At 40.7% G+C, this 26,082-nt stretch overlaps 1 protein-coding gene across 3 annotated transcripts in view; it reads left to right on the plus strand.

Moving 5' to 3' along the window:
* Positions 1-1,244: 1,244 nt before the first annotated feature.
* abcc3 (ATP-binding cassette, sub-family C (CFTR/MRP), member 3) overlaps positions 1,245-26,082 on the plus strand; it is a 47,938-nt gene continuing 23,100 nt past the window's right edge. Inside the window, exons 1-7 of one of the 3 annotated variants that reach the window (XM_047338257.1) lie at positions 1,245-1,577; positions 15,374-15,550; positions 16,687-16,812; positions 19,124-19,261; positions 21,828-21,953; positions 22,207-22,268; positions 24,911-25,042. In XM_047338257.1, coding sequence (XP_047194213.1) covers positions 1,542-1,577; positions 15,374-15,550; positions 16,687-16,812; positions 19,124-19,261; positions 21,828-21,953; positions 22,207-22,268; positions 24,911-25,042 — 797 coding nt within the window. In that variant the 5' untranslated portion in view covers positions 1,245-1,541. The remainder of the gene's footprint in view (positions 1,578-15,373; positions 15,551-16,686; positions 16,813-19,123; positions 19,262-21,827; positions 21,954-22,206; positions 22,269-24,910; positions 25,043-26,082) is intronic. The other 2 variants (XM_047338259.1, XM_047338256.1) reach the window with 2 other exon arrangements.

Consider the following 26,082-nt stretch of genomic DNA (forward strand, 5'->3'; position numbering starts at 1 on the left):
AGACATTTGTGTTCTCAAGAATGTCCTGGGATTATCTGGAGTTTAGTGCTGAAATGTCTGAAAGCGGGTAAAGAAAACCAGAAGGTTATTATTTGTATGGTTTTATTTTAAATTTACAAGGATTTGTTTTTTAGTTTTTGGCATATTCATGGCTAAAATATGATCTCAAGAGTTCTTTTTAAATTGTATTTGATTTCTGGAAATCATCTCTCTACCCTCCTTCTGTGTCTCACAACTCGCCAGGAGGGCCCGACCCCTAGTTTGGGAATAGGCTTCACTCTGCAAGTACTTGAATAATTAAATGTTATGGTTATGAAACAGTCTAATTTTTATATGGCAGCCTCTTTATAACCTACAACAGCAAAGGAGACAATCAGGGTTGAAAAGTGTCTTTTCCTATAAACTATTCTTAATGTCTGTGGTCAGGTCGGACCACCAGCGAGGTCAGAAGAAACGATTTACAGCAGGGTTAGGGTCGGTGTCTGAATTATAGTTATCAATCATGCAGCAACAAAAAGATAAATCACATCATCGTGAATGCATTCTTTATTCGTATTCTTTATCAAACACGGACATGGCTCAAAAACATTCATCTCAAAATGAGAAGAGATGATTTATGCAAGATTTAGCTATCAGCTAATTTACATCTGCAGGTACACAATAAACCTAAAACACACCAAATAAAAAAATCGAAATCACGGTCAGATTAATGTTGAATGAGTGAAAGTCTGTGCACGTTTTGAGCTCAGCTGGAAGCATATTCCAATGTTTGATGGACGTAAATCAAAAAGAAGATTGCGCAAACGCCTTTTTTTCACTCCCTCCAAAACAGGAAGAGAACTACCGCTATTGTCCACAGAGGCGCCATCATCAATGAAAGTGAAATTGTAGGGGCTTATTTAAAAGAAAGTACTTGCTTAAGTACTTACTTTTTTTTATAAATGTATTTAATTGTCTATTTATTTGTACTTTTACTGAGATAAAATCTTGTTCCATCACTGAGCAAAGGTTATATATACTTAAAATATTCAATATTGATTCATTTCAGTGACAACGACCCCCCCACATGTTTACCTGGTATGTCCCACTTCTCCTCACCTCTGGGCCCCGGGGACGTGACTCAGCATGACCGGCTTGCTGAATCACGCTGTGGGGTGGGCGGAGGGAGGGCGGAGGGAGGGCGGGGCCTGGTGAGCACACGCCCTGCCTCCCCCCTTCCTCCTCCTTCTCCTCCTCCTCCTCCGACAGGACTAATTCGTCTCCGGCTCCGGATGCCTCCTCTCTTTCTTCTATCAGCGGAGCGGAAGGAGCGGAACGATTCGTCCACGCTGCCCGGGGGGAGAACGCAGAAGCCGAGGCGCCTCCGCAGCAGCAGCAGCAGTAGCAGCGGTACATACCTGCCGGGTTGGCATGTGATAGCCAGCGAGCGTCCGCCCTCTTTCTTGTATCTGTACGCGAAGGAAGGAACCGGGAAGCGGTTCGACTTTCACCGGGGCTAAGGAGCTCTCCGGTTGGTGCCGGTCTCCCGACGAGCCGCAGAGATGGAGCGACTCTGCGGACCAGAGCTCCCATTCTGGGTGAGTACGCCACCCGTCGCCGGTCCCGGCTCCGGTGGTTTGTGTCACAAGACACGGTTCCTCCATCGGCCGTGTGTGCACTTCGCGTTCCGTCCGACTTTCGGCTCGTTCCGGGCAGAAGCACAGTGACAGACGCGGCTAACTAAAAATAACCCACTTAATAGCATTAACTGCCTTAACGAGCTCCCGTTTAATGTGGTGGCGATTCGTGCACGTTGGTTTTGAAATGGATAAAAGAGCGATGTTGTTGTTGTTGCTGCTGCTTAGTCTCACAGGTCCGGCTGCATGTTGTGATGTATTCCGACGGGAGATGCGGGAGATAAACTTATCTCAGTCCCAGTGGCTCGGTCCCCCCAGGAATAGCAGAGGTAGCACAGTGGTAATAACAGTTCATGCTAATGGTTAGCATGTCAGTGACAGGGTAGCCTCACGGTGAATGTCTCTGAGGGGTGAGGTAACAGTCCCCGTGACAATATCACACTGCATTAATATCACTGTTTAACACCACAGACCCGCTATCAATGAGCAGTAGATTCACTAGCGCAGCGCCTGTTCTAAACCTGTCCTGTTCTCTTGTCCCGTGTTGATGCTCCGGAGCTACTTCAGAATGATTCCTTGTCATTAGTGAGTCCTCTTAAACACTTCTACAATATACTGTCACTTTTTTATTGTTTGTGTGCTGGACGTTGAGTGCAGAGGGTTTTTTTTTTTTTACAAACTTTGTGTTCATCCTCCCTGGTTTATCAGCAGTGAAGATTTTACAGTCAGTGTTTTTCGTAAAATGAAACTGAAGCTTATATATAAGTTTGACTGATCAGGTGTTATTTTTCATACATTGCATGTCGGCTATTTCAGGGATCTGTGGAGCAATGGACACAACATTTCAAAGTAAAGGCTTCAGCTCGATGCATTGCAGCAATACTATAAGCGTTGTCCATTTACCTCAAAGATAAATTGCCATACAGAAAGTGATTCTATGACTGTTGTTGCCGTGGCAGATGTCGGCCTCTGTGCCGTGTGTCTGTGCCTCAGTCCGATATAGTGAAATGAAAATAATCAAATTAACAAAATGATCTTGCGGTGACTTTGACCCACAATTTGACCCAGTTGCAGACTGCTGCTTTAGTTGATCTGAGGATGCAGAAGGAGACCGAAGAAGGCAGTCCCCACTCACTGCTACAGAGTGCTGGTCACCCTTATACATTTTATTCATATTGAACATATAACATGTCCAAATCTCCCTAAGAGATCAACAGTAGCATTTCCTTGACCCTGTAGACCGACTCATGGTAATAATGTGCGTTTAATGTTGTAAGGATACAAACATTGCTAACGCTTGTTGTGGCTGTCTGTTGGCAGTGTGTATTCCATAAACTGTAATAGGAGAACCTAATAGTACATGTACCAATCTGTGTTGGACTTTTATCTAGAACAAGACAATTTTGCGCAGCCAAATGCTTCCTTGAGAGGTCATTGATAATTCCTTGAAGATGACTTTTGTGCCAACGTGACTATGGGGAAGTCTGTTTATGAAAGAGCTTGTGTGATAGATAAGTGTTCCTCAAAAAAAAAGGCTGAGTGAGAAAGAGAAATCATAAAATGATGATGGAAAACGTGACCAAAGCAAAGACGTGATTGTGCAGTTTCAGGCTTTTTTGTGGTTGTTTGTGCAACAAATGCAAGAGAATATATCAAAAGTTGCGAATATGAAGAACTATTTACATGATCGATTTTTTTTTTTTTACTAAGCATGCAACATTTGGAACATTTACAGCTCCTTAAACCCATGTTAACTGTCTTTTTTGGCCATGTAGGATTACCCACAACAATTTGTAAACACAATACGAAGTAGTAATTATGAGTTGGCATACATATAGGCCCTGTACATACCTGGTATTAACATGTGGTTTCTGTGATCCGATCTTAGGTGGAGAGCTCTAAAGCAGGTGTGAGCGTTATAGGATATAGAGGCGATCAGGCCAGACCACATTCTTTTAGCAGTGTTAATGCAAATCTGTCCTGGGCCACATATGAAGGACCCCCACCTACTCAGCTGACATTGTCTGACCTGCTGCAGTTGCAAATCGAACATATTTTTTCTCTTGTCGTTGATTTGTTTGTGACCACTGCCACGATATCAACACTGATCACACACACACACACACACACACACACACACACACACACACACACACACACACACACACACACACACACACACACACACACACACACACACACACACACACACACACACACATGCGTGTCCCTCTATAGTTGTGAGGACACTCATTGACATAATGCATTCCCTAGCCCCTTACCCTCACCATCACAACTAAATGCCTAACCCATACCCTAACCTAATTGTAACCCTAAAACCAAGTCTTAACCCTCAAACAGCCCATTGAATTTGTGAGGACAAGCCAAAGTGTCCTCCACAACGTCAAAATGTCCTCACAATGATGGTATTGAAACAAAATTGGCCCTCAAAACTATAGATAGACATGCACACACACAGACCTCATGAGACGGATGTGGGGCCACATTTTAATGGCAGGTGTGAATGCACACACTCAGAGCAATCCCTGGATGAAAGTAGGAAAAGGGAAACATTGTTTAATATCCCGATGATGATATGACTTGCAATAAATAAACATAAACAGTCCCTGGCTGCAGATGCAGAGACCACAAAAAGCTCCACAGCCAAGAAAAAGCGCACAGCCTGGCTGCAGCGCCATCAAGTCCGGGACAGACAACCAGGGAGCCATGCACAGGCAGTTTTTAGCGGCTCGGTCAGTGATTTACTTCTCCTCTCTGTGTCTCTATCATTCGCGCTATGCGCTGCACCAATGGCGTCAAACTAAACAGAGCGACACCAGCTCTACATACATTTACTAGGTTTACAGATTCAGTTATTTTCCGGGCTCCATCTGATTGGTCAAATATATTGACATGCAGAGTGTGAATGCGTGGCGCATGGAAAAACATTTATCGCAGTTTAGATAGATCTGGCGTCTATCGCGCAAGTTGATATCGCGATGACGATAGGTTTTCGATATTGTGCAGCCCTACTTTTAGCTCTGTTTTGGTCTCCACCATCTTATCAGAAAAACTATAGTGTTTTTAGCTGCTAAATCCTCCACTCTGTGCAGTAACCTTTTCTGTCTCCCACCTGGTAGTAGGTTTCTAAAAGCTTTTTTTTGGTTGCACCTGCAAATGAGGGTGATGAGAGAAATTAGATTGAATCAAAAATAGTAAATAAACAAGCCCTTAGTTGCAGTTGCCAATTTCACACTAAACAGTAATTTGGATCTGTAATTAATATGAACATTTTTATTAGTCCAGCTTTCAACATGTCATAATAAATCCTGAGAATATGGGTGTGATGATTCCACTGAAGGTGCTCAGAGCCACGTCAATGTGACCCCTCCCCACCCATTAACACCAGCAGTCGAGTTTGTTAGGCTTCATCCATACTACTACATTTTCGTTTCCTAAACATGTAAGCAGTTGTATAATTGTAAAATGCAGAATGTTTGCAAAGACAACAGGGTCAGCAACGCTTGTAATAGATTATACATGTTGCGTTCTACTCTGGTAGCCGAGGCTAATGCCAGTTCTTTTCTTCCAGAAGGGTGGGTCATGTGATAGCAGCTTGATGAATCAGCTGAAAGGCCAAATCAGCAGGGCCATTAGAATTAAAAAGCAGCACCTGAATTTTCTAAGTAAAATGGGACCAGCTGTATTTCTAAACTTCAAGTTAAAATGTACTAGTGTGTGCTTAGCCTTAGAGAACCCAGTGAAAGCCAAGGTACCGCTGCTGCACTGTTTTGCTTCTATGCCATTCATGTTCATCCCTGTCGTACTGTATCTATTTGTGGTGGGTTCCGTGTGACGAGAGGATGATTTGAAAGCTTTTGGCCCATGCAGCTATGAGGAAACCCCTCTCTGCACCGATCTCAAAAGCTTTGAGTCACTTCGTTATTTTTAAAAAGGGATAAGACTGTTCTCCTGATTTTCCTCTGACTGGATATCACACTAAGGGCTGGCTTGTTTTCCAGGTCATCTGAGGTGACTGAAAGTAGTTGCTGCTGTTTACATCCACTTCAATCAAACTGCAGGCAGTTGTAATCCCCCAGCACTTAACAGTGCGTGTTCACTGCAAGTAAGGTTAAATACCAAGGCCTGGCCAGGGACTTAATTCGCAATCTCATTGTTTGCAAAAGCTGTTATATGTAACCGGCATATTGATCTCAAGCTGATAGCTCTAACATTGTTTACATGAACAAGATCAGCAAAGAAATGTAATTGAGAATTTATATTTTACACTTTAACCATAAAATTTAATGAATAAAAGCGGGCCGTAAAAAATATATACAGAAAACAAATGCAACCAAACATACAGAACTTCGGTTGAAAACCTAAATATACATAAAAAATGTAAACGGCTGTGCGCGCAATGTGTTATTTCAATGTGTTTTTAAATACGTGTCTCATAAATCCGAGAGCGAATCAGACAGACACAAAGTAAACTTCAGTACTGTTCAGGTCCCAATAACCCCTCGATTAGCGTTGGTGTTTATTGTTAACGTGTAAAGTGAGCGCAGGTCAGCGGAGGAGTGAGAAGGGAGGACATGCAGCAAAGTAATACAGCACGGTACAACATGTAATGTGTGTCTGCCCTGCTGACATAAGTGGTGGAAATAGTTTTAAGGGGCGAGGCATGCAAGCAGTCAGACTACTGTCAGTAGTGGTGTTAAACAACATTAAGTTGCATTTTTCTGCATAAATTCACAGGGCCGGATTATCGATGAGTTGGGTCTATTACACAGCACACATTGTGAGGTGGGGACAGTAAACCAGCCAATCCCATGTCTTGTGTAGATCACATGATGAAGCCATCTGATCTATATAGTAAACATTTGAAAAATGGCGAAGACAAACTCACTAACCCTACAACGGAGACAAGTCGTCAAAACTCTGGGTACACGTTGCATTAAAGCCTTCAGAGAAGACCTTTGGCTACAAATGTACTGAGCTGATTTCACATGGAACAGCAGCACAACATCACGGTTGTGTGAAGAGAAAACATGCTGGAGCCATTCTTGTTCTTCTTTTTCATCCTTCTCTTGAATTACTGATTTATGGTGAACAACTTAAGGTTCATGCCGCAGTGATGTTGCGCTGCTGTGTCCTGTGAAATCAGCTTTGCACAGGTTCTCTTTGAAGCTTTAATGAAAATGTTCACACACCTTTTAACGAATCAAAAGGACAGAGCAGCGGTGATCGAGAGACCTATATGAAGAGGGTGCCGATAGAAAACACAAAATTGTATTTTCTGATGGTTTCACAGCGGTTATGTTTTAAAGCACAAAAACAACGTGCGGGAAGATGTTGCATTGATACGATTTGTGTAAATACAGACATGAATTCAGCCCAATTCTGCAGTGAGTGAGAGAGACTATGTGAGTGACACACAGCTCCGGTCACACAGACACATTCATACGTGCAGCTCTGTCATGGTAATACAATTTTAGACATGACCCCCCCAGGTAAACTCTGGAGAATTGGACTTCACCCAGAGCTTGCCTTTCACACATGCACAACACATTCACAAAGGCATCATCAAATCCTCTGCATTTTTCAGGTCAGAGGTGGAGCAGCTGGTTGCAGCAGGCGGAGTCAGGGAGTGATTAACACTGCGGCGTAGATCACAAGATCATGTTTACAGCACCCCGACACCATCGTCAGCTCTTATCACCGCAAACTCTCTAGACATCTTCATCAGTGTGTCCTCTACGTGTAACGCTTACATTTTTGCATCTGTCGTCCGCTCGAAGCATCATCAACCCCCCACTCACACTCGCAGTTAATTCCCCCGCTGTTTTCACACATAGACCTTTCCTGGATTTCTACGGACATTATACGAGGAGCCCAGATGGATAACTAAGTCCGTAGAAACTGCAGAGCGTCTCACTCGGACATTTGCCTTCACACATGTCCCTCCTCAGGAGACAATACGGAGGATCCACGGAGTCCAGTGCGTGTTTGAAAGCAGCTATAGAGACACATTCAGCAGGACTAGCCCATATAACTTTTCTTAACCAAGTTTTTAATATCCACAATTAACTTAACAATATCAACAACGTCCTTTTGACAATTTGTACTTCCAGTGGGACTACTAAGAATTTTTATATAATATATATTTAACATAATTTTAAGTTGCCAAAACAATGTTTGATTCTGTTTTAACTACTCAAACCCACAATTTTCAACATCTGTAATTACATAGTAAGATTCAAACCACTTTTGTCTTTTATGTGTGTGTGTGGTTTCTCATTATAGATGTCTACAATCAATTTCAATTATTATATAAACTTTGATTCGGGGTCAATGTAAAGTGTGTGTGTGTGTGTGTGTGTGTGTGTGTGTGTGTGTGTGTGTGTGTGTGTGTGTGTGTGTGTGTGTGTGTGTGTGTGTGTGTGTGTGTGTGTGTGTGTGTGTGTGTGTGTGTGTGTGTGTGTGTGTGTGTTTCTGTGCGTGTTTTTTCCACGTTTTCTGCAAATGTCAGCTACGTAATAGTGATTGTGCAGATAAGAGCTGACCCCAAAAAAATAGAAGACAGTTTTATACAATATAACATTCATCTGTTTAGCCTTGTTATTGTGGAAATTGTTTTCTTTTTAAACAATTATTGAGTTATTAGGAGAATCAAAAACTAGGTACATGAACATTTGACAGATTTGAACTTCGAAAAATCCTGAAAATGGGAAACTTCTACAATTCTCTGGAAACTGTGCAAACCTCCTCTGATTCATTATGCAAACTATTTTAATTGGACTGTGTGGTGAGATTTCCAAAATATGTCGTTATGACCTTTATTCATTAGAGACATGAATCCTAGAATTTAAGAGGAGCTATTTGATTTAGATATTCTCAGCCAGGGGTGTTAAGTATGTACTTTAAAACCATTTCTCTCAACTACTTGGTTTGGCACTGTGTCTTTTGCCATGTAATTGTTGAAGTGTTTATGTCTTGTTAAGTGTTGGTTTTGTCGTGAGGCACTTCGCTTTCAGCTTTTCAATGGTAGCTGATTTCTGACAGTTTGCAGATTGTCGGCTGTTGAGTGACATCAGTCAGCCATGCTAAGTCTAAATCGGCACAGGGTTAGGACGTGGAATCTGTGTGTTTTTGATTGTTTTTTCGGGAAAGTTGGTGACATTCTCGATAATGTGACCTTTTTACATTGTTGAAACAGCAATTAAGATATTTGATACGTATCTAAAGCAATGGTGATTCACTGTTCACTCTGATGTGGACAGTAACACTCATGTATTGACCGTGTGTTCTCCAATTACAAAAAACTGAGGTGTAGCAGAAGCAAACAGAATGTGTGAAACATTAGGGCCCACATTAACAGGCTGATCCAAAGCCTGTTTATCACCAGCATTAGATAACAACAATTGAGTCTGTCAACGGCAGCTTGGATTACACTTGTGTGTTGTAAGAAGGCACAGCCAAGCAGGAAGATGAGTTTTCTCACAGACTGAGTCATCTATATACTGTTGCCTATGTCTGCAATAGTTTTTCTTCCTCAGTTTGGGTTAGGATACTGTAGGGGGGAGTTCAAGCTGAAATGAAAGATCTCAACTCATGATGACAAGGCACGTTTGGTGGGAAGGTCCAGAATTTCACACCAGTTAGTTAATGTTTGCTATCTGTAACCCGATTGAATTGGTGAAATGCAGAGATATGCTGCTACAAGGCTTTGCATGCCATAAATGACAAATCTTACTACTGGTCACTGATAATGACTGTATAGTGTAGTGATACAATAGGCATTTTGTTGACTGCTTTTGGATTGATGATTATTATAGGACTGGGCGATATGGCCTAAACCAAATACGCAATATTTTTAGGCTAAATCACGTACTAATGAATGCACCTCGTCGGAAGATATCAGTGGACGTTTAGGCTTAAAACTCGGTGTAAATGACCTTGTTTCAAGTGGAATATAAATGTCTGATCATTGAGAAGCTGTGGATCATAGACGAAACTCTGTGCTTTCACTGTTTGTTTCCTTTGTTCTTCAACCAAGTCACTGACCGGCTGCTTCATGTGAACGCGCCTCTCATCACAGACACGCACAAGCGTCCACTCTCGCTGGAGTGAACCCTGCTCACGTTCAACTTTCATCATTTGTAAACTGATTAGTTCGGTTCAGCGTTCACAAAGAATATGAACAAACTGTCAATAACCGTCTCTGAACACGTCAACTCGCTGGGCCTCTTCTCTTTCTTTCTCTCTCTCTCTCTCTCTCCATGCTCTCTGAGTCTCTTCCCTCCTCTTTTGATAAAAACATATGCATGTGCACAGGAGAGTTTTCTGGATAGGCGGGGGAGTGAGCAGTCTGCTCTGAGAGGGGCATGAGGAGAGAGAAGAGAAACTCAAAGAGTTTCATGATGACGGCTTAAAACATTCACGTGACAATTTATACTCGATGGTACCATTATACTCATTTCATATGTCGCACTTGGTACAAGCCGCGATACATCGAGTGTATTTGATAAATCGCCAACCCCTATTGTGTTATATATTGCATTTTTAACTACTGTCGGCCAATCCTGTTTCAAACACTGCACTAATATGCTACATTTCACAGGAAATCCCCACATTTTGTGTTATTTCCTGATCTGAAAGATTGCTGAACCAGCAAAAAAGCACGAATTGAGTGTCAGGACCTCGGCTTTGTGATTAAACGTTGCTTTAAACAAAATGTCAATTCAATTTTTAGAATGTGTAAGTTTAAACCTGTGTATAGTTACATCATGGGTCGTCTGTGATTTATTATCTTTAAGAAAGCAATTTACCCTAATTCATCATTCCTATTTGTCCACTACAAATAGGAATGTCTGTCCTGTACTCTGCATAAGGAAATCGGTTGTATCAGGTAATCTATGGAGAACACGGATCCATAATAATAAGGCAGATGTTTTCTATGTCAGAGTGTAGGCAAACATGGACAGCAGCAATTCCTTTCCTCATGCACTCTTTACTGTTGTTGGCCCTGCATTCATGCCACTCGTCAGCTTCTCAGTCCGACAGAGAACAGATGGACAGCCTGCTGCAATTGATTTTCTTAAACCTCTCAATACTCTAAACACCCTAAATTGAGTCTGTCACCCCTGCACCACCTGTGAGACTTGTGGGAGCATGTTGAGTGATTTGAACTGATTCATCAGTAGCATGTTGTTGATTTCACTGCAGAAGCTTGTGCAGATTTATATATTCCACTGCAGACACCGTATCCTAGCAGTTTAATTTTTTATTTTCAATGTTTTATCACATGACATTTAGTGTTCTGATCAACAGTAGTTAAGTGCTTATGATTAGAGCCTAAAGCCAGATTCACATAGTGTCTATAATATATAATAAAGCTAAGCTAAGCAGAGAATATGTATTAATTTAAACTGTTGGCTGTTGGACATTGGATTTATCAGATATGATATTAAGAAGTGTTGTACCTCTGGCTTAGGTAAAGCACCATGGTGCACCAAGATACAGTACATTTTCACTGCAGCCTCAGTCAGCGAACGGAATTTTAGGTCATCATCAAGACTTGACTATGGACAACAGATGAAAAGTATCAAGTTTTTTTATGTTAATCATTGAGCACTGTTCCTGTCGAATAAATGCATGTTAAAAAGGCATGCTTGAATTTGTCCGTTGTCTGGGCATCAAACATGAATTGGGGAAGAAGCAATGTGACCTCGCCTTAAAGCATTGCACAAATCGCTTCAGTCAGAACATGTTGCATCGTTTAGGTGTGTGACATATTAATGTCTGCTATTTCTCAGATCTGCTCTATTATTGGTCTATTAGACTAGAAAAGCTCTATATAAATACAGACCATTTAATGCAAATTGAGCACATCCTGCTGCTGCTTCACATTCAAGCTTTGCATCAGTGAACCTCAGCAGTACTGTCAAGCAAAATGTCACTGTATCACTGAGATTACATCATATAGAAGCCCCAAAATATTGTCTGTTGCCCCCCAAAGGCTAATTCGTCGTCAGATGATGGGCTCTGAGATTGCATGTTACCTGACTACATATGGTCCAGTGTCTGTTAACATTGATTATGTTCACTAGGTGATTTCTCTATCCATATGGCTGTTAAACCTCCCTGTGATAATAACTAGGTGCTGTGCAAGAGTTATGATTATGAGTAGTTTTGCCTAAAAGACATTATATTGATAAGAGAGCAAACCAATACAACAAGAAATATATTACTTGTATGAGTATTTTTATTCAACATCTACATTTGTTAAATAAGTTAGAGACGTGACTCTCTGGGTGTAGTTGCCCACATCAGGCCATGTTTATCAGGTTGCATATGTTTGAGATGAGCCCGCGGGTTGCTGATTACATCGAAGGCTTACTGCTTATTCAGAGGTTTGGAATTTCCTAGTAGAGTTTTTCATTTGCTCTGAGTATAAATCACTCTCTGTGAATGAGTTGATTTGTGAACTCTCTGCCATTATTATATATTTGCTGATGGATTTCTTGCTGCAGCTTGACCTACATTTCATTCTCAATCAGTGAAAGTGACTCCCGCCCGTCATGTAGTGAACTTAGTGCAGCTGCCCGGGCAGACAGTCCCAATAGTGCTGCTTTTCATGATTGATTATTCATTTTCACAATCAACAAAATCCATTTTGTTTAGAATTTGATTATTATGATGGAATTAAGAATATTCTGAGAGAGGAGGAAAATTCCAGACCTGTAGGTTAGCGCTGTCTGCTCCTTGTCATAGTTGAGTTCTTTCAGACTCTTTGTGTTTTATTTTCCCCCTTTCATTTAAGTGAAGAAATCCTCCCATCTCTACTGGCTGGCTGTAACTGCAAAGCACCTCTCCCCTTTAATCACATCTTTTGTTGAAGTTTCAGGTTTCGGGTCTTAAGTGTTTAGATAACTGCTTTGAAAGTCTGTGAGATGGAATAAAGGCACGGTATTCTGCAGTTAGTGTGGGCTCTGCAGCCTCGTGCACCTGTGGAGTTACAAAATGTTCAGTTTCGCACTGGATGGGAACACCCTCTGTGTTAGATGAGATGAGGAGTGCATCGTGTGCACCATACTCCCTTAACCATTAGATGTATTGTTTCTCACTCTTTCAGTAGATATATGCCTTAATGTGCGAAGAATAATGTATCAAAACTACTGGTTAGCAGTTACATCAGGTGTAGGTCATATGCAGTATTGTCACTATCGGAGGCTATTTTTAAAAATGGCAAAAAGCCAATATGTGTATTTCACAAGGGTTTATTCTATTTCCTGCGGTCATTTTTAGAGCATGAGTGCATATATTTTTGTGTCCAACTGCAGATTCATGAATTTTAATAGATCAGTATTTTTCAACATTTTGGTTGATTTCTTAGAAAATAATTCATGGGTTTAAAAATAAAATCAGGGATATCAAGGGGACTTGAAGTCAATTCATTTATTATTATTTTCTTTAGTGGGTTCTCAAAGTGGAAATGCTAAATTGTGACAAATGTGTCAAACATTCCATAGTCTTATATGGTCACATGGAAGTGAAAGATGAGCCACCATAGAAGAAAACTCATTTAATACAGGGCCTTTGTCATCATGGTAAGAATTAATGTGAAGAGAGCCAGCCTTTGTGCAGTATGGTCAGTCCTTAAACATTTTATTTACTCACGGACTTTCCCCCAGTGTGCAGTGCAGATATCTGAATGCTGTTAAATTTGACATTTACCTTTCCCCTGCTCTGTGCGTTACACACATACACAAATAACGTGCTATCAGCTGCTCTCCCGCTCTCCAGAGTGACCTGTGGAAGGAGAAATGTTGTATGAAGGGTGTGTAAGTTGTGCCTTTCACCAATTTGCAATGCAAACAGTGCAGATGCCATTACTTCTAAGGTAAACACCGCAACAATGATGGAGAGTGCACAAATATTATTTGGGTGCAGGATTGTGCCTGTATTAACCTGAATGAGAAAGCATTTACATCTAAAATATATCCATTGTGTTACTGCTTTGATTGTTTTGACTGAGAGACAGATGTGAAGAGTAGCACCACTTTCATGTCTGGTTGATACACATGAAGCTTCATATAGGAGACAGCCCCTCTTAAAGCGCAATCCTTCATAAAAGACGTGTAAAAACTGTTTGGATGTGTATCTTTGCTTTACTACTATTTACTTGAGTTACTAGAGTCCATATATCCACACACACACTAAGCCGTACACACATATTTTAGCAGGTGGGGGTGGTGATGCATGGACACTGGCTGGAGAGCGGCAGCTGTATTTATCTTGATTCTATCTGTGGGTGGGCCTTCAACTGTGTTAGTCCAGTATAGCACAATAACCACGGTGTGAGGGCTGCATAATCCCAGTCATTCATGTTTACCTTTCTCCTCCGGATGTCCTCCTTAGTGGTCAGTTATTGTTCCTCATCAGCAAAATGAATGAATCCTATTGTTTTCATACAATGTTGAGCTAAGTTTGTCTTACAGAACTTTTTTTTTTTTACTGGCCATTTTCCAGAGGAGTGTGAGCTGTTTCAAGTACATACATATTATTATAGAGTTACATATCTCACATAACTCATAAATTCTGCTGCAGATATCACGTGTTATTGCCTACAGCACATCGACACTGACCCCATTCAGCCCTTATTGCCAAACTCTATCGAATTTTGGTGTCTTTCAAAGTTGATCTCTTCTTCAGCATCCTCTACGTGCAGGGCATGTCTTTTTCATCCTAAAATGAATAGGAGCAGACTGAAAGAAGCTCTAGATATGGGTTCCAGATCAGTTACATTTTGTCTGTCAAACATATTTTACAGTCTGAATCTAGGGTCCCTAGGACAGTAGCCTCCTTTGGTCTGTTGGTAGTCTTGTATCTAGGGAGGCGCATCATGAAAACTCCTCGTCCTGTAATAGCCTACACCTTGACTAATCATCGGCACTGTGGTACCTTACCGAGGAAACCACGTGGCGCTAACTGTTTGATTCCTGTAAGTTGAAATATTGTTGTGTAACTGAGGAAAAATTATGTTAAAGGTCCCAAGTGAGCTAATGTTTGTCTGGCTTTGTTTGGTTTGGTGGCAGCAGCCCATTTAATGTTTCTCGGGGATCGAATCAACTGTCAAGGAACTGTAGATAATGGCAAATGATTCATGTCCAAACATCCTCAAGAACTGTAAACCACTGTAAAATCACACACTGGCAGCATTGTGACGCACATCAAATCCAGGAAAGTACATTTTTTTTGTGTTATTTGGTATTTTGTGTTTAGTATTTATCTAAACAGAACCAGCTTTTGAACCCAAGTTCAGTTTATAAAAACCAAAGTAATGTTTTTAGTGAGCTAATATTCAACGGTCAGAAGAGTGTTTGTCAGGCCACTGCTGCTCTGACCTTTAACTTCCCTCTTTGTTGTTGCCTCTCAGAAAGTTGTGTTCCTGGACTGACTTGTAAGCCGAGTATCTAATATGTGAGAAAATGGATTTCCCATCATGTATCCTGCCCCCGTGACTATAGAGACAAGCAACTGTTTACAGATTTCAGTTTAAGGAAAACATCTGCTCTGATGAAATTGTTTGTGTGGGTGGTGGAGGTGGGCTGACACATGTGTGCACTGTTTAGACAGTGTTGTCGCTCTCGATTAGTGGGAGAGGTTCAGATAACACTGTTTGGTGTTGCCTGATAACAAATGTTGGTCTGTAAACTAAAGCGCTGATCCCTGTATCTTGTGTGTCTGTGCAGGTAGCCAATCAGACGTTCCACACAGAGCGGCCCGACCTCACAGAGTGTTTCCAGCTGTCTGTCTTATCATGGCTGCCGTGCATCTACCTGTGGGCCGTGAGCCCAGTCTACCTCTTCTATCTCAAGAGGAACAACAAGGGCTACATCATGATGTCCATTATGAACAGGTTCAAAACGGTGAGAGGGAGCTTCATCTTTTCCTTAATTCATTTTTCTTTCCTGCACTTCAGTTTCCAACACCACTGTTAACACAAAATATTGACTGACGCTCTGCTAAACTTTCACCAACCTTCTAAGACACTTGTACACATCAAAGCACGCACATAGTCAAGCAAAGAGTGACAGTCACACGTTTACTTTACTCATTAAGTTCAGAATCAGAAATTCGTTACTGATCCCTGGGGGGAAATTTGGTTTACAACAGACAGCAGTTATGCAGATTATACAACAGTGATGACACTAAATAAATCTAGGAACATTACAAAGACGGAAAACACGGAGGAGATGGATCAAAAGAGAGGAGCCCTTGTAACGAAGCGCAAAACACCCGAAATGCTTGACTCAAAGTAATACATTGTATGGATATTGTAGGGATTGACTGGCTAAAAATATAACATTGGGGTACCTCACCAATCACCAAAGATTTCCCCGGAACTTATTTCAAACTCTGTTGCTTACAGTTCATAGTTCCTGAACAATGTTCCCACGGTGAAAGTGCAGCTCAAGAAAGCTTATAATTACAACCAAAACCTTGACATGAGTCCTCCCACATCTCTGTTGATACTGCAATATAATCCTCCTTTTTATCAATTTCCCAAAAACATAAATATCACTTAATTTATATTCATTTATATCACAACCTCTTAAAATGTTACAGTGCTTTTTCCATGTCCTCCAAAAGTATATTCACATATCTTGAGAATATCTGCAAACAACTAGTAAACTTCACAATATTTTAAACATAAAATATATATAATTAGAGCCCAGGCAGTACACCACATTTACCTTTCATACATAGATCAACGCACTACCAGCAAACTGTCCATACCGTTTTAACTAGCCCTCTTACACCATATGACTGAAAAAATAATATGATCTATGAAAGTAAAGTTGGACTGATGTATCGGTTGGTTTGAACAGTACTTCACTGGGTATGAATAATGTTTTAGGTGTCATCATAATTCATCCACTTGGCCAACGATGAAAACCGACTGGCCAGAAACACTCTCCCAGTGTGTAATGTTTAGTGGGTTAGCAGCCTCTGTTTTTACAATATTTAATGTCTGTTTTCTTTTCTCTCTTATCGCTCTCAGGTGTTTGGCTTGTTGTTATGGATAGTGTGTTGGACAGATCTCTTCTACACATTCCACGAACTGCGGCAGGGAAACGGCCACCCGCCCATCTACTTTGTCACCCCGCTGGTTCTTGGCATGACCATGGTGAGGATATAGTATGTCCATCTGAGGAACTGTTACAAAAGAATTCGTCTTTCATCTCTTTTTTTAAGAGGGCATGTAACTCTGGGGTAATCTAATACTCCATCCTTTTGTTCAAAGAGCTTGTTTATGTTTAACTTGCTTACCCTTTCATACTTGCACCAAATTGCTCTCATTAATAGGTCTGGGCAATTAATTGAAAATGTATCGAAACCGACATTTATGACCTCTAACCGACTTAGTCTCATGTCTGTTAATACTTTCCCCAAAGCTCTGCTGTGAAAAGCAGACACACACACACACACACACACACACACACACACACACACACACACACACACACACACACACACACACACACACACACACACACACACTCACTCTTGCAGACAGGAGAGAAATTCTTCCTGCAGATTATGACGTAATGTAGTGTTTCAACTATTGTTGCTGAGGAAGCGACGGCCTGTTTATCCAGGAACATAAATATGCACCAAAAGTTAATGGTTTCTTTCCTGACCCGTACCACATCCTAACACCAAGTTTTATGATAATCCATCCAGTAGTCTTTGCGTAATCCAGCTAACTAACAGACAGAGAGACAAACAAAGGGAAACACAATCTCCTTCATGGAGGCATGTAAATATGCATCATTGGCACACTGTGTTGATTTTATAAGGGAAATACAGAAGAACATATTTTCATATGCAAATCCAGGCTTGTACAGAGCACACAGTGAGGTCTAATCATAAAACACAGTCTAAAAATGAGTCTCACTAAACCTGCAAAAATATTCCAACACTATTAGTCAGTCAGGTATCTTTGCCTTGGAGAAACTCTGAATTACGTTCAAAAAATCTAGAAGACAAAATTAAGATGAAATGCTGCTATAAAGCATGTTTGCTAAAGTGTTGGAGCAGTTACAAAAGATTGTCTCTAAATATTTTTCACCACTAGATCACATTACAGAGATGATTTACAATATATAAAAATACACAGCTTTTGCGTTGTGTTTTGTCCACAAAAAATGAATTGCTTTTAAGTTTTTGGATTGCACTAATTTTACTTAGATAATTCTCTGTGTGCGCTGGAGGCTTCAAGTTTCCTCATCAGAGTTGTGCACGTTTTAAACTGGACCGTGACAGCCTCCAAACTAGCTGTGGTGTCACAGAGTGGTCTCATACGTCCTCTTGTTGAACTGAGATTTGAGGTCAGCACAGAGACACTTTCTCCCCTCAACAGGCGAATAAGAAAACAGTCTTCCTGGGCTAAACTGTGCACATGTATCCCTCATCCCACCCCCCACCAGTGAAGCTCGATAACCAACAGAAGTGAAGCGAAGATAAGAGGCTCTGTTTAGATTGGGAAGGTTTCCTGAAAGGAACACTTCCTTTTTCAGGAAGGCCCCACTAACTCTCACGTGGTTGCACACAGTCATACCTGAGCTACCACAGTCTGCGCTCTGTGAGCCAGTGAAGCAGTTGGGAGGTCCAGGTCCTCTCTCTCCAGCCGGTCACAAGGCAGCTTCTCTAATAGGAAAGTCGTGGCATTGAACAACATTCACATTTATCCTGCTCAAAAACTGCAACGATTTTGGTGTTTTATTTAGATTTTTAGAGATGAAGATCTAAACACCAAATAAGTCTGCTCAGTCTGTTTTAAAAAACAAGACGTCTCAGGTCCAGCAGCTTTAGTGCGAAGGACCTCTAGTTCACTCTGAGCTCAGTCAGCAGCCCAGATCACCTGATGAAGATTTTCTTTTTCAACTGACAACATTGACTCAACACAATGACAACATTATCGTCACCGTTAACTTAGCAACTTACTTGTTTGAACAAAAAAAAGAATAGAGGCTGTGCTGAGTTTATCATCAAGAAGGGGAAAGGAAAGGAGAAGAAGGGGCACTGTGTGAAGGGACTCTATTCACACAGGAACATGAAGTCTCCAACACCAATCTGGATGTGTCGCTAATGTGGTAATAACCTGAATAAGCAGGGGCTCACTTCCCCATAATGTGCGTTTTCTTCCTCAGACCTTAACATGCTTAAACAAAAAAAAATGGGATACTTCAAAAACCCGATAATAACCGGGATACTGGTGCTCATGTAAATGCAGTTGTAGAGCAGTGTATTTGAGCAGTGTATAGTATTAATAGAGGCTATGTCAGGATACAGAGAAGCCAGCAGCACTTGATGGAAGAACAATCAGCACGAAATACTGACCCAGCCAGAACACGTTTTACCTCACATGCCCTCAGTGATCCTCTCTCGGCTAATCTAACACGGAATCTCCCTTAATATCCCCCTCCCTCTCTCAGCTGCTGGCCACGTTTCTGATCCAGTTTGAGAGGTTACGTGGGGTTCAGTCCTCGGGGGTCCTCTTCATCTTCTGGTTCCTGTCTGTGTTGTGTGCCATTGTGCCTTTCCGCTCCAAGATCCTACAGGCCTCCAGCCAGGTAAGCACACACACACACACACACATCATAGCTGTTGCCTTTTACATGTCTCATTCCAACTTGTTTCCCCTTTAATCTCCCCTTCCTCACCCTCTTGCCAAGATTCTTATCCCATGTTTAAGTCTACCCTCCCCCATCTAGCTTGTCTAAGGAGTTTCCTTGGAGCTTGGATGCTTTGTAAGGGTCAGCCCAGGGCACCACTAAGCAGAAAGCGAAGAGGGAATAGCAGGCCTGTTGTTCTAAGCATACTTATATCACCTCTAGTGCTGCGCAGCTAACAGAGCGGCAGCAGACACCAAACAAACGGTGCACGCAGCAAGACGAGCCAGTCAGTGGTGTCACACTGGAGAAGAGATACAAGCAGACAGGAGCACATGGGAAACAGAAGAAAACATTAAATGTGTATATCAGAGGCAGACACATAGTAAAAACTGATGATCATATGCATGAGGATTGATACAGTAGAGTTGTTAATATCATATATATATATATACTCAAAAACATCATTGACACAGGCGATTATGTGGCTAGCTGCTGTGTTAAATCTTGCTCCCAGAACCACAGAGCTATAATCTACTGGAATTACTAGACTCCCAAATAAGTCCCCTTTTCCTCTGTGAGTAATGTGATTAGTGACCTATTTCTTAACATTTCTACTACAAAGGTTGAAGCAAAACATTTTGATTCAAAGTTACTTCAAGTAATTTCCAGAGTTTGTTTGGGAGAATATAGAAATTATAATATTTTTCCACTTTTCTCTGAATCTTGCATTTGATTCCAAGGACCAATAAATAAAACAGTATTTAAATAGCATTTCGGGGGGGATTTCATATATTGCAGAAATTGTTAAAGTCATGTGTCTGACATGTTTAAGCTTAAAGTTTTTCTTCGAGGAAGAAACGCTTTTTAGTAAACAACAGATTTTACAAACTCACACAGCATATTATTTGATCTGATATCTCTGTGTATAAAGGTCTGTGTGTCCCCCGTATCATCCCTGTAGAATTGTAGCGCAGGAATCGCTGTCAAATGTGTGAAGCCGAGTTATCACATTATGGCACCGTTTCTGGTGCCCGGAGCTCATGATTGGTGACTGTACGCAGTGCACTGGAAAACGACCCTCTCCCCAGCAACACCATATGAGCATATTAATAGATCATGTTTCTCATTCACACACACTTCATTTATATGTGAAGAGTTGATAAATCATTAGAAGTATGCTTAAACCTCTACATGGGGATCGTCATGTGTAAAACTATTTTCTAGGTCAGGCGTGTAGGTGTTTGATGCAGCGCTGCACTATGTGTAAGGTGTAAGGGGACGTCTGTTAATATGGTGCATGTGGGCTGTGCGTATGATATTACATGCACATGTAGATGTGGTGTACGTTACGCATCCTGTCAGTTCCCTTAAATGCCACATCTATATGAAACGACCAGTCCCAATGCAACTCCTATTATGTGGGGAATGTCTGTTTATCCATTGAGTTAATGTAAATTTGATTGAGTGTATAAGAGGTTTGATCAGATTTGAACAAGTTTTAAGTAAGTGCTTGCGAGGCGTTTGCAGAATCATTTCACACCTCACTGTTACACAAGCAGCCCAGCATTGGGGTCAGCCCAGGCTACTATAGCCCCTTGGCTGCTATAATCGGGTTGATCCAGAAAATATGTCCACACGCTAAAGAAAAGGTGAAGCAAATATGCATGCTCCAAGTTGACACGTCTATTTGTAATTGTGTTCGCCTGATTTTGAGGTTTGTGTTCACTTGGGGAAGGAAGAGAAGTGAGTGATGACTGTGTGTGAACTCAAATGAAAGCATGGAAGTGGATCTTTAGGACATTTGCATGCTTAAACGCTTCATGAGGTTCTGACAGGCCTGAAGCCAGAAACTCCCCTCTAATGACATGCAAGATGCATTGCTACTTAGAAATAATTCTTGTTGTTGGAAGTTTTGTTTTAGACATTCAATTTGGCACAGGAACATTTTGTAAAGAAATTGACCTGTTTTTTCATCTTACACCATCATCACATCAAATGTGTCCAATTATTTAGATTTATGACCAAATAGCTACACAACTAAGGAGATTGCCATCAGCTTCAGCACTAATTTGTTTTTAGAAACACAATTTGTGCCATTTTAGCATGCTACCATGCTGGTGACCATAGTTACATTACTTGTTAAATATCAGCATGTTGGTATTTTCATTGTGAGCATGGACGCATGTCAACTTATTATTTTGCTTTGCAGAAAGACATCTGGCAAATCCACCGTTGTACTGGCAACCTGCCAAGGTGCAAGCACACAATTGCATTTTGAGATCAACCCCCACCCATTATTAATAAACAGACCATGTACAACCGCTTTGAAACATGTTCATGATTGGTACAATAGAGCCCATTTAAAGGGTGTAAGAGAATCTGGATATTCACAACAGTACATTTCAAGTTTGACATGATCATAGATGTGATTTTGTGTTAAAAAGATTGTGATATGATTTTTTTTTTGGAAGATTACCCAACTGTATATCAGAATTTGTGTGTGTGTCCTTGTTTTACTTTTCAGAGTGAGGTGACAGACAAGCTGCGATTCACCACGTTCTACTTGTACTTCACTCTGGCGCTGTGTGAGCTCATCCTCTGCTGCTTCAATGAGAAACCTCCTCTCTTCTCCAGTGCCGTCACAGACCCTGTGAGTTGTACATCCTGCTGCATGTCCTCTCAAAAACCATAAAGTGTCTGTGTCTGTATGCTATACGTGTGTATTTAATGTTTAAAAGCAGATATGTGTACTCTGGGCCCACTCCATGCCTGTAACAGTAGATCATACACTTATTTGTACACAGAGAACATGGTTGTACTTGCTGCTCATAGATGCATGTTCTCCTTATCCTTGTATATCCGCTCTGGCTTATTTTCATGCATATTTTTCAATTTCTTTTCAGAACCCCTGCCCTGAAGCCACAGCAGGTTTTCTCTCCTCCATGACATTTTGGTGGTTCACAAGGTGGGTTTGAACGGCTCCAGCACCCAACACCAACTGACCTAGATTTTCTGTATCTATGGTGATTTATTTTAGTAATTACAATAGACCTTTATTATTTTGTGTATGGAGCCCAATCATTTTAATATTAAATAAAAAACACATTACAAAAATGAATAATTATATTAACATTTTATTTATTATTTTAAGTTTATTTTCTTCCACAAGTACCCTTGTTTAATGTCACTTCATAAAGTCACATTTTTTTATTGTCCTTTTTTCGTCATCGCCCATTCACTTTTCAGGCCATCACCTACTCTACATCACTTAAGTCATAAAGCTGAACAATATCATCCAAAATCAACCAGTAAACTCAACAGATTGTATATAAGGATGGATGCGTCTCCCCTTCCTCACACTAATACAGAAATTAAGCTCAAAATCCTGGATACAATTGCAGCCATCTTGTTTATTTGGAGCCAGAGTAACATGAAACATGCGCACAACCAATCACAAACCAGTCTCTCTCAGCTGCCAATCATGATGTTTCACCTCGTTTTTACATCATCAAATAACTAATCAAAACCAATATTACCAGAACATTTGAGGACTTGAACATGCATCAGATTGATAAGAACTACTTAAATGACAGAAACCCTCTTTGAGAAAAATGTATATTACATGTACTTTGGCTTTTTAGATTGTTCTATGTCACACCCATGAACATGGTGGAGGCAGGATTTCTGGTGAAGGTTTCAGCCAGCCACCAAGTGGCATTTGAGATGCTTTGGCCTCCTTATTAGGGAACCGTCATGTCGTCCCATCTTTATATAAAAACCTATGCTTAAACCAACAGCAGGTTAGCTAGAGTATCAACAAATGCCAAAGAAATTCAGAATTACCCAGCTAGAACCACTGCTGCCTACCTAGCGTCTTATTAGTCAGGCAAGGTAATACGCTTTTATTCTTTTAAAGTGAAGAGCCAGTGTAAGCAGTGTTAGCTAGCTCTTGTTAGCTTGAACAGCCATGGAGAAATACTGTCTTGGGAAAAAGTGGGTTTCTTGTCTGCCTCTCAGGAGTATGAATGAAATGTTTTTAGTAATTCTGAATCAACCATATTAATTAACCAGATAATGTTAGCAGCGGTTTGCTTCACTTAAATGCCAAGTTATAAACCAAGCTTTCAGGCTTGTTCGCTTAGCTAGGGTTCAGTGTGTAGAATTTAATGATATCTTGTGCATGTGGCAGCTGGTGTTAAGTTTGTCCAGTCTGGACTACTGTAAAAAAACATGGAGGCCTCTGTAGCGAGGACCCGCTCCAGATGTAAATATAAAGTGTTTAAATATAAAGGGCTCATTCTAGGGTAAAGAAAACAACAATTCGAACATTTTGTGAAAACACTAGTGAAAACATCACTACAATTATTTTAGATTCAGTTTCTGTCAGTAGATCCCTTTCACCTAAGTATTACACACTGAACCTTTTTAAGCTAAATAATAGTTCATGTAAGGTGTGTGGTAATTACAACAAGTCTAACTGGTTCATTCACGAACAGGAGAGGAACTGGAAAAACAGCCTTCATTCTGACTTTAGGATGTTATTACATAGTGCTAACCACCCAGTACCGGCAGAAATACTGTAACAATGTGTTAACAAATGAACAAACAAACAAATTGACACTGCTTAAGATAACAGGAGCTAACTGGCTAAATTTGGGCGCACGTCTTGTAGGAGGCTGGGATCATTGTGATTGGCTGAAAGGTGAAGGGATGGAGACTAGTGACAAAACCTCTGTCAATGGGGAAAAAGAGGCAACATAAAAAGAGACATTATTAAGTATAAAAAAACCAACATAATTTAGTCATCAAAAATTCATGAATGAAAACCGACTTTTTGAAGGGGACATTATAAAATGCTGGAATAAAATAATTCTAATAAAGGGCAACAATAAATAACAATGCAGTAAATTTCATAACTTCTTTGTTTTTTAAATTATTTTGCAATTCCCTGCAGCTCCCTACAATATGTGCCAGTATATATCAGAAGATTGTAGTTTTCACTGCTATAGTAATATTTTTCAAAATCAACATAGAGAATGATTGTGGATTTACAGTATTCCTTTTCAATAGTAGAAAACAAGCCAGAGCAAGTTTACGATGACCTGTAGCCTCTGCCTCACACCATCAGTTCTGTCAATATGGATTTTTTAATCATTTTTGACTCCTGCAACAAAGAAGACATTGCTCTTTGTCTGATAAGTAGAGTGGCTTCCTACTATTTTGTTCCGTAAGCCAATCTCCCCATGTGCTGTAAAATAGATCAAGATCATTTCCGGTGGAATCTGATCCAATAGTAACTGATGATGATTAGCAAATCCAGGAAACTCCATCAGGCTTCTTTGTGGAAAGCAATTCTTATTAAGTTGTCCCCGGGATAAAAGGGTTTCATGCAATGAATGAAACACACATGGAAAGGAAAAATATGTTGGGAAATGTTTGAAAGGCAGTGAGTCAGATGGAGGCTCAAAACCATTTGAATAAGGTTTCATTTGTTTATATACTTGTTAGTGTGAATTGCCTGATGTACAAGATTGAGTTAAACTGCTGTTTCTCTCTCTCTCTTGCTCTTGCTCTATCTCTCTCTCTCTTTCTCTCTCTCTCTCTCAGTATGGCTATTAAAGGCTACAAAATGCCCCTTGAGGCCAAAGACCTGTGGTCTCTGAACAAGCGCGACAGCTCCAAGGTGATGGTCCCAAATCTCCTCAGAGAGTGGGAGAAGGAGCAGACCAAAGCCAAGAGGTATGTTTGCTAAGTTTCTGTAAAGCACAGTTCAAGTTAAATGTTTGTTTCACCCACATACAATAAAATGTTTACCGGATTTAACAGTTTGTGAAATAAAAACAGCAGGTTATTGGGAATATCAGGTTAAAGCTGGAAACTAGAGGGCTGTTGTTACCTAGATACTCTCAAATGCACAGCTGGTCAGTAAATCTGATTTATCCACAACAATATGTCTCAGTCAAGGCTGTCTTCTTCCAAGAATATTACTGACATGATGCAGCTTCAAAATTTCATTTATGTTTAGTTTTCCTTGTTGGAGGTTCGGTACTGATGATACAGTGAAGCCATTTTCAGACATGTACGTCAGGACAATTGGGTCTGCACTTTTTCTTTTTAGTTTGCCTTTTAATGTGAAGAAAGTAGAAGGAGATTTTCTGGTCAGGCGCGTTCACAACTGCAGAAAGTGAGCGGTGGCGCTGAATCCACAGGCAGGACACGAGATCAAATGTTTTTGTTTACACCACATTGACATCCATCGCTCGTTAGAATTGTCATTTACACGCCTAACCCCTATCCTGCCATATTCTCACATGGGTTCACTCAGACGTTATGCAGAGATTTTACCAGGGGGCAGGGAGGAGAAACTCAGGAGACTTTTCTGGTGCCATCGACTCTGAAGTTCGGTGGCTGTCTGAAAGAAACTTGAGAAACCAGACTCCCTTATTGTGTAAATGTTTCCTGCCACAGAGATACTTTGTCTGTCTGAAGTTTGTCGGTCCAAAGCCCATCGTTTCCAACTGAAGATAAAACTCTATAGTCATAATCATAGAGTTAATTTTGAAAAAAGAACTTTTGAACAACAATCTGGCTCTGTATGAAACAGGGGTATAACATACTGTAGGCTTTAGATACACACATACTTGTTAGGATCCATTTTTGACTCCTACGAAAAATATAGAAAATCACACGATTTGTCTTTGAAGCAACAGACGTGTTGATCTCTGGTTTGTGCGACAGGATTCAAGCTGTGTTCTCTCATTTAACTGACATGGAGATAT

The sequence above is a fragment of the Hippoglossus stenolepis genome, chromosome 21, assembly GCF_022539355.2.
Source record: "Hippoglossus stenolepis isolate QCI-W04-F060 chromosome 21, HSTE1.2, whole genome shotgun sequence".
NCBI lineage: Eukaryota > Metazoa > Chordata > Actinopteri > Pleuronectiformes > Pleuronectidae > Hippoglossus > Hippoglossus stenolepis.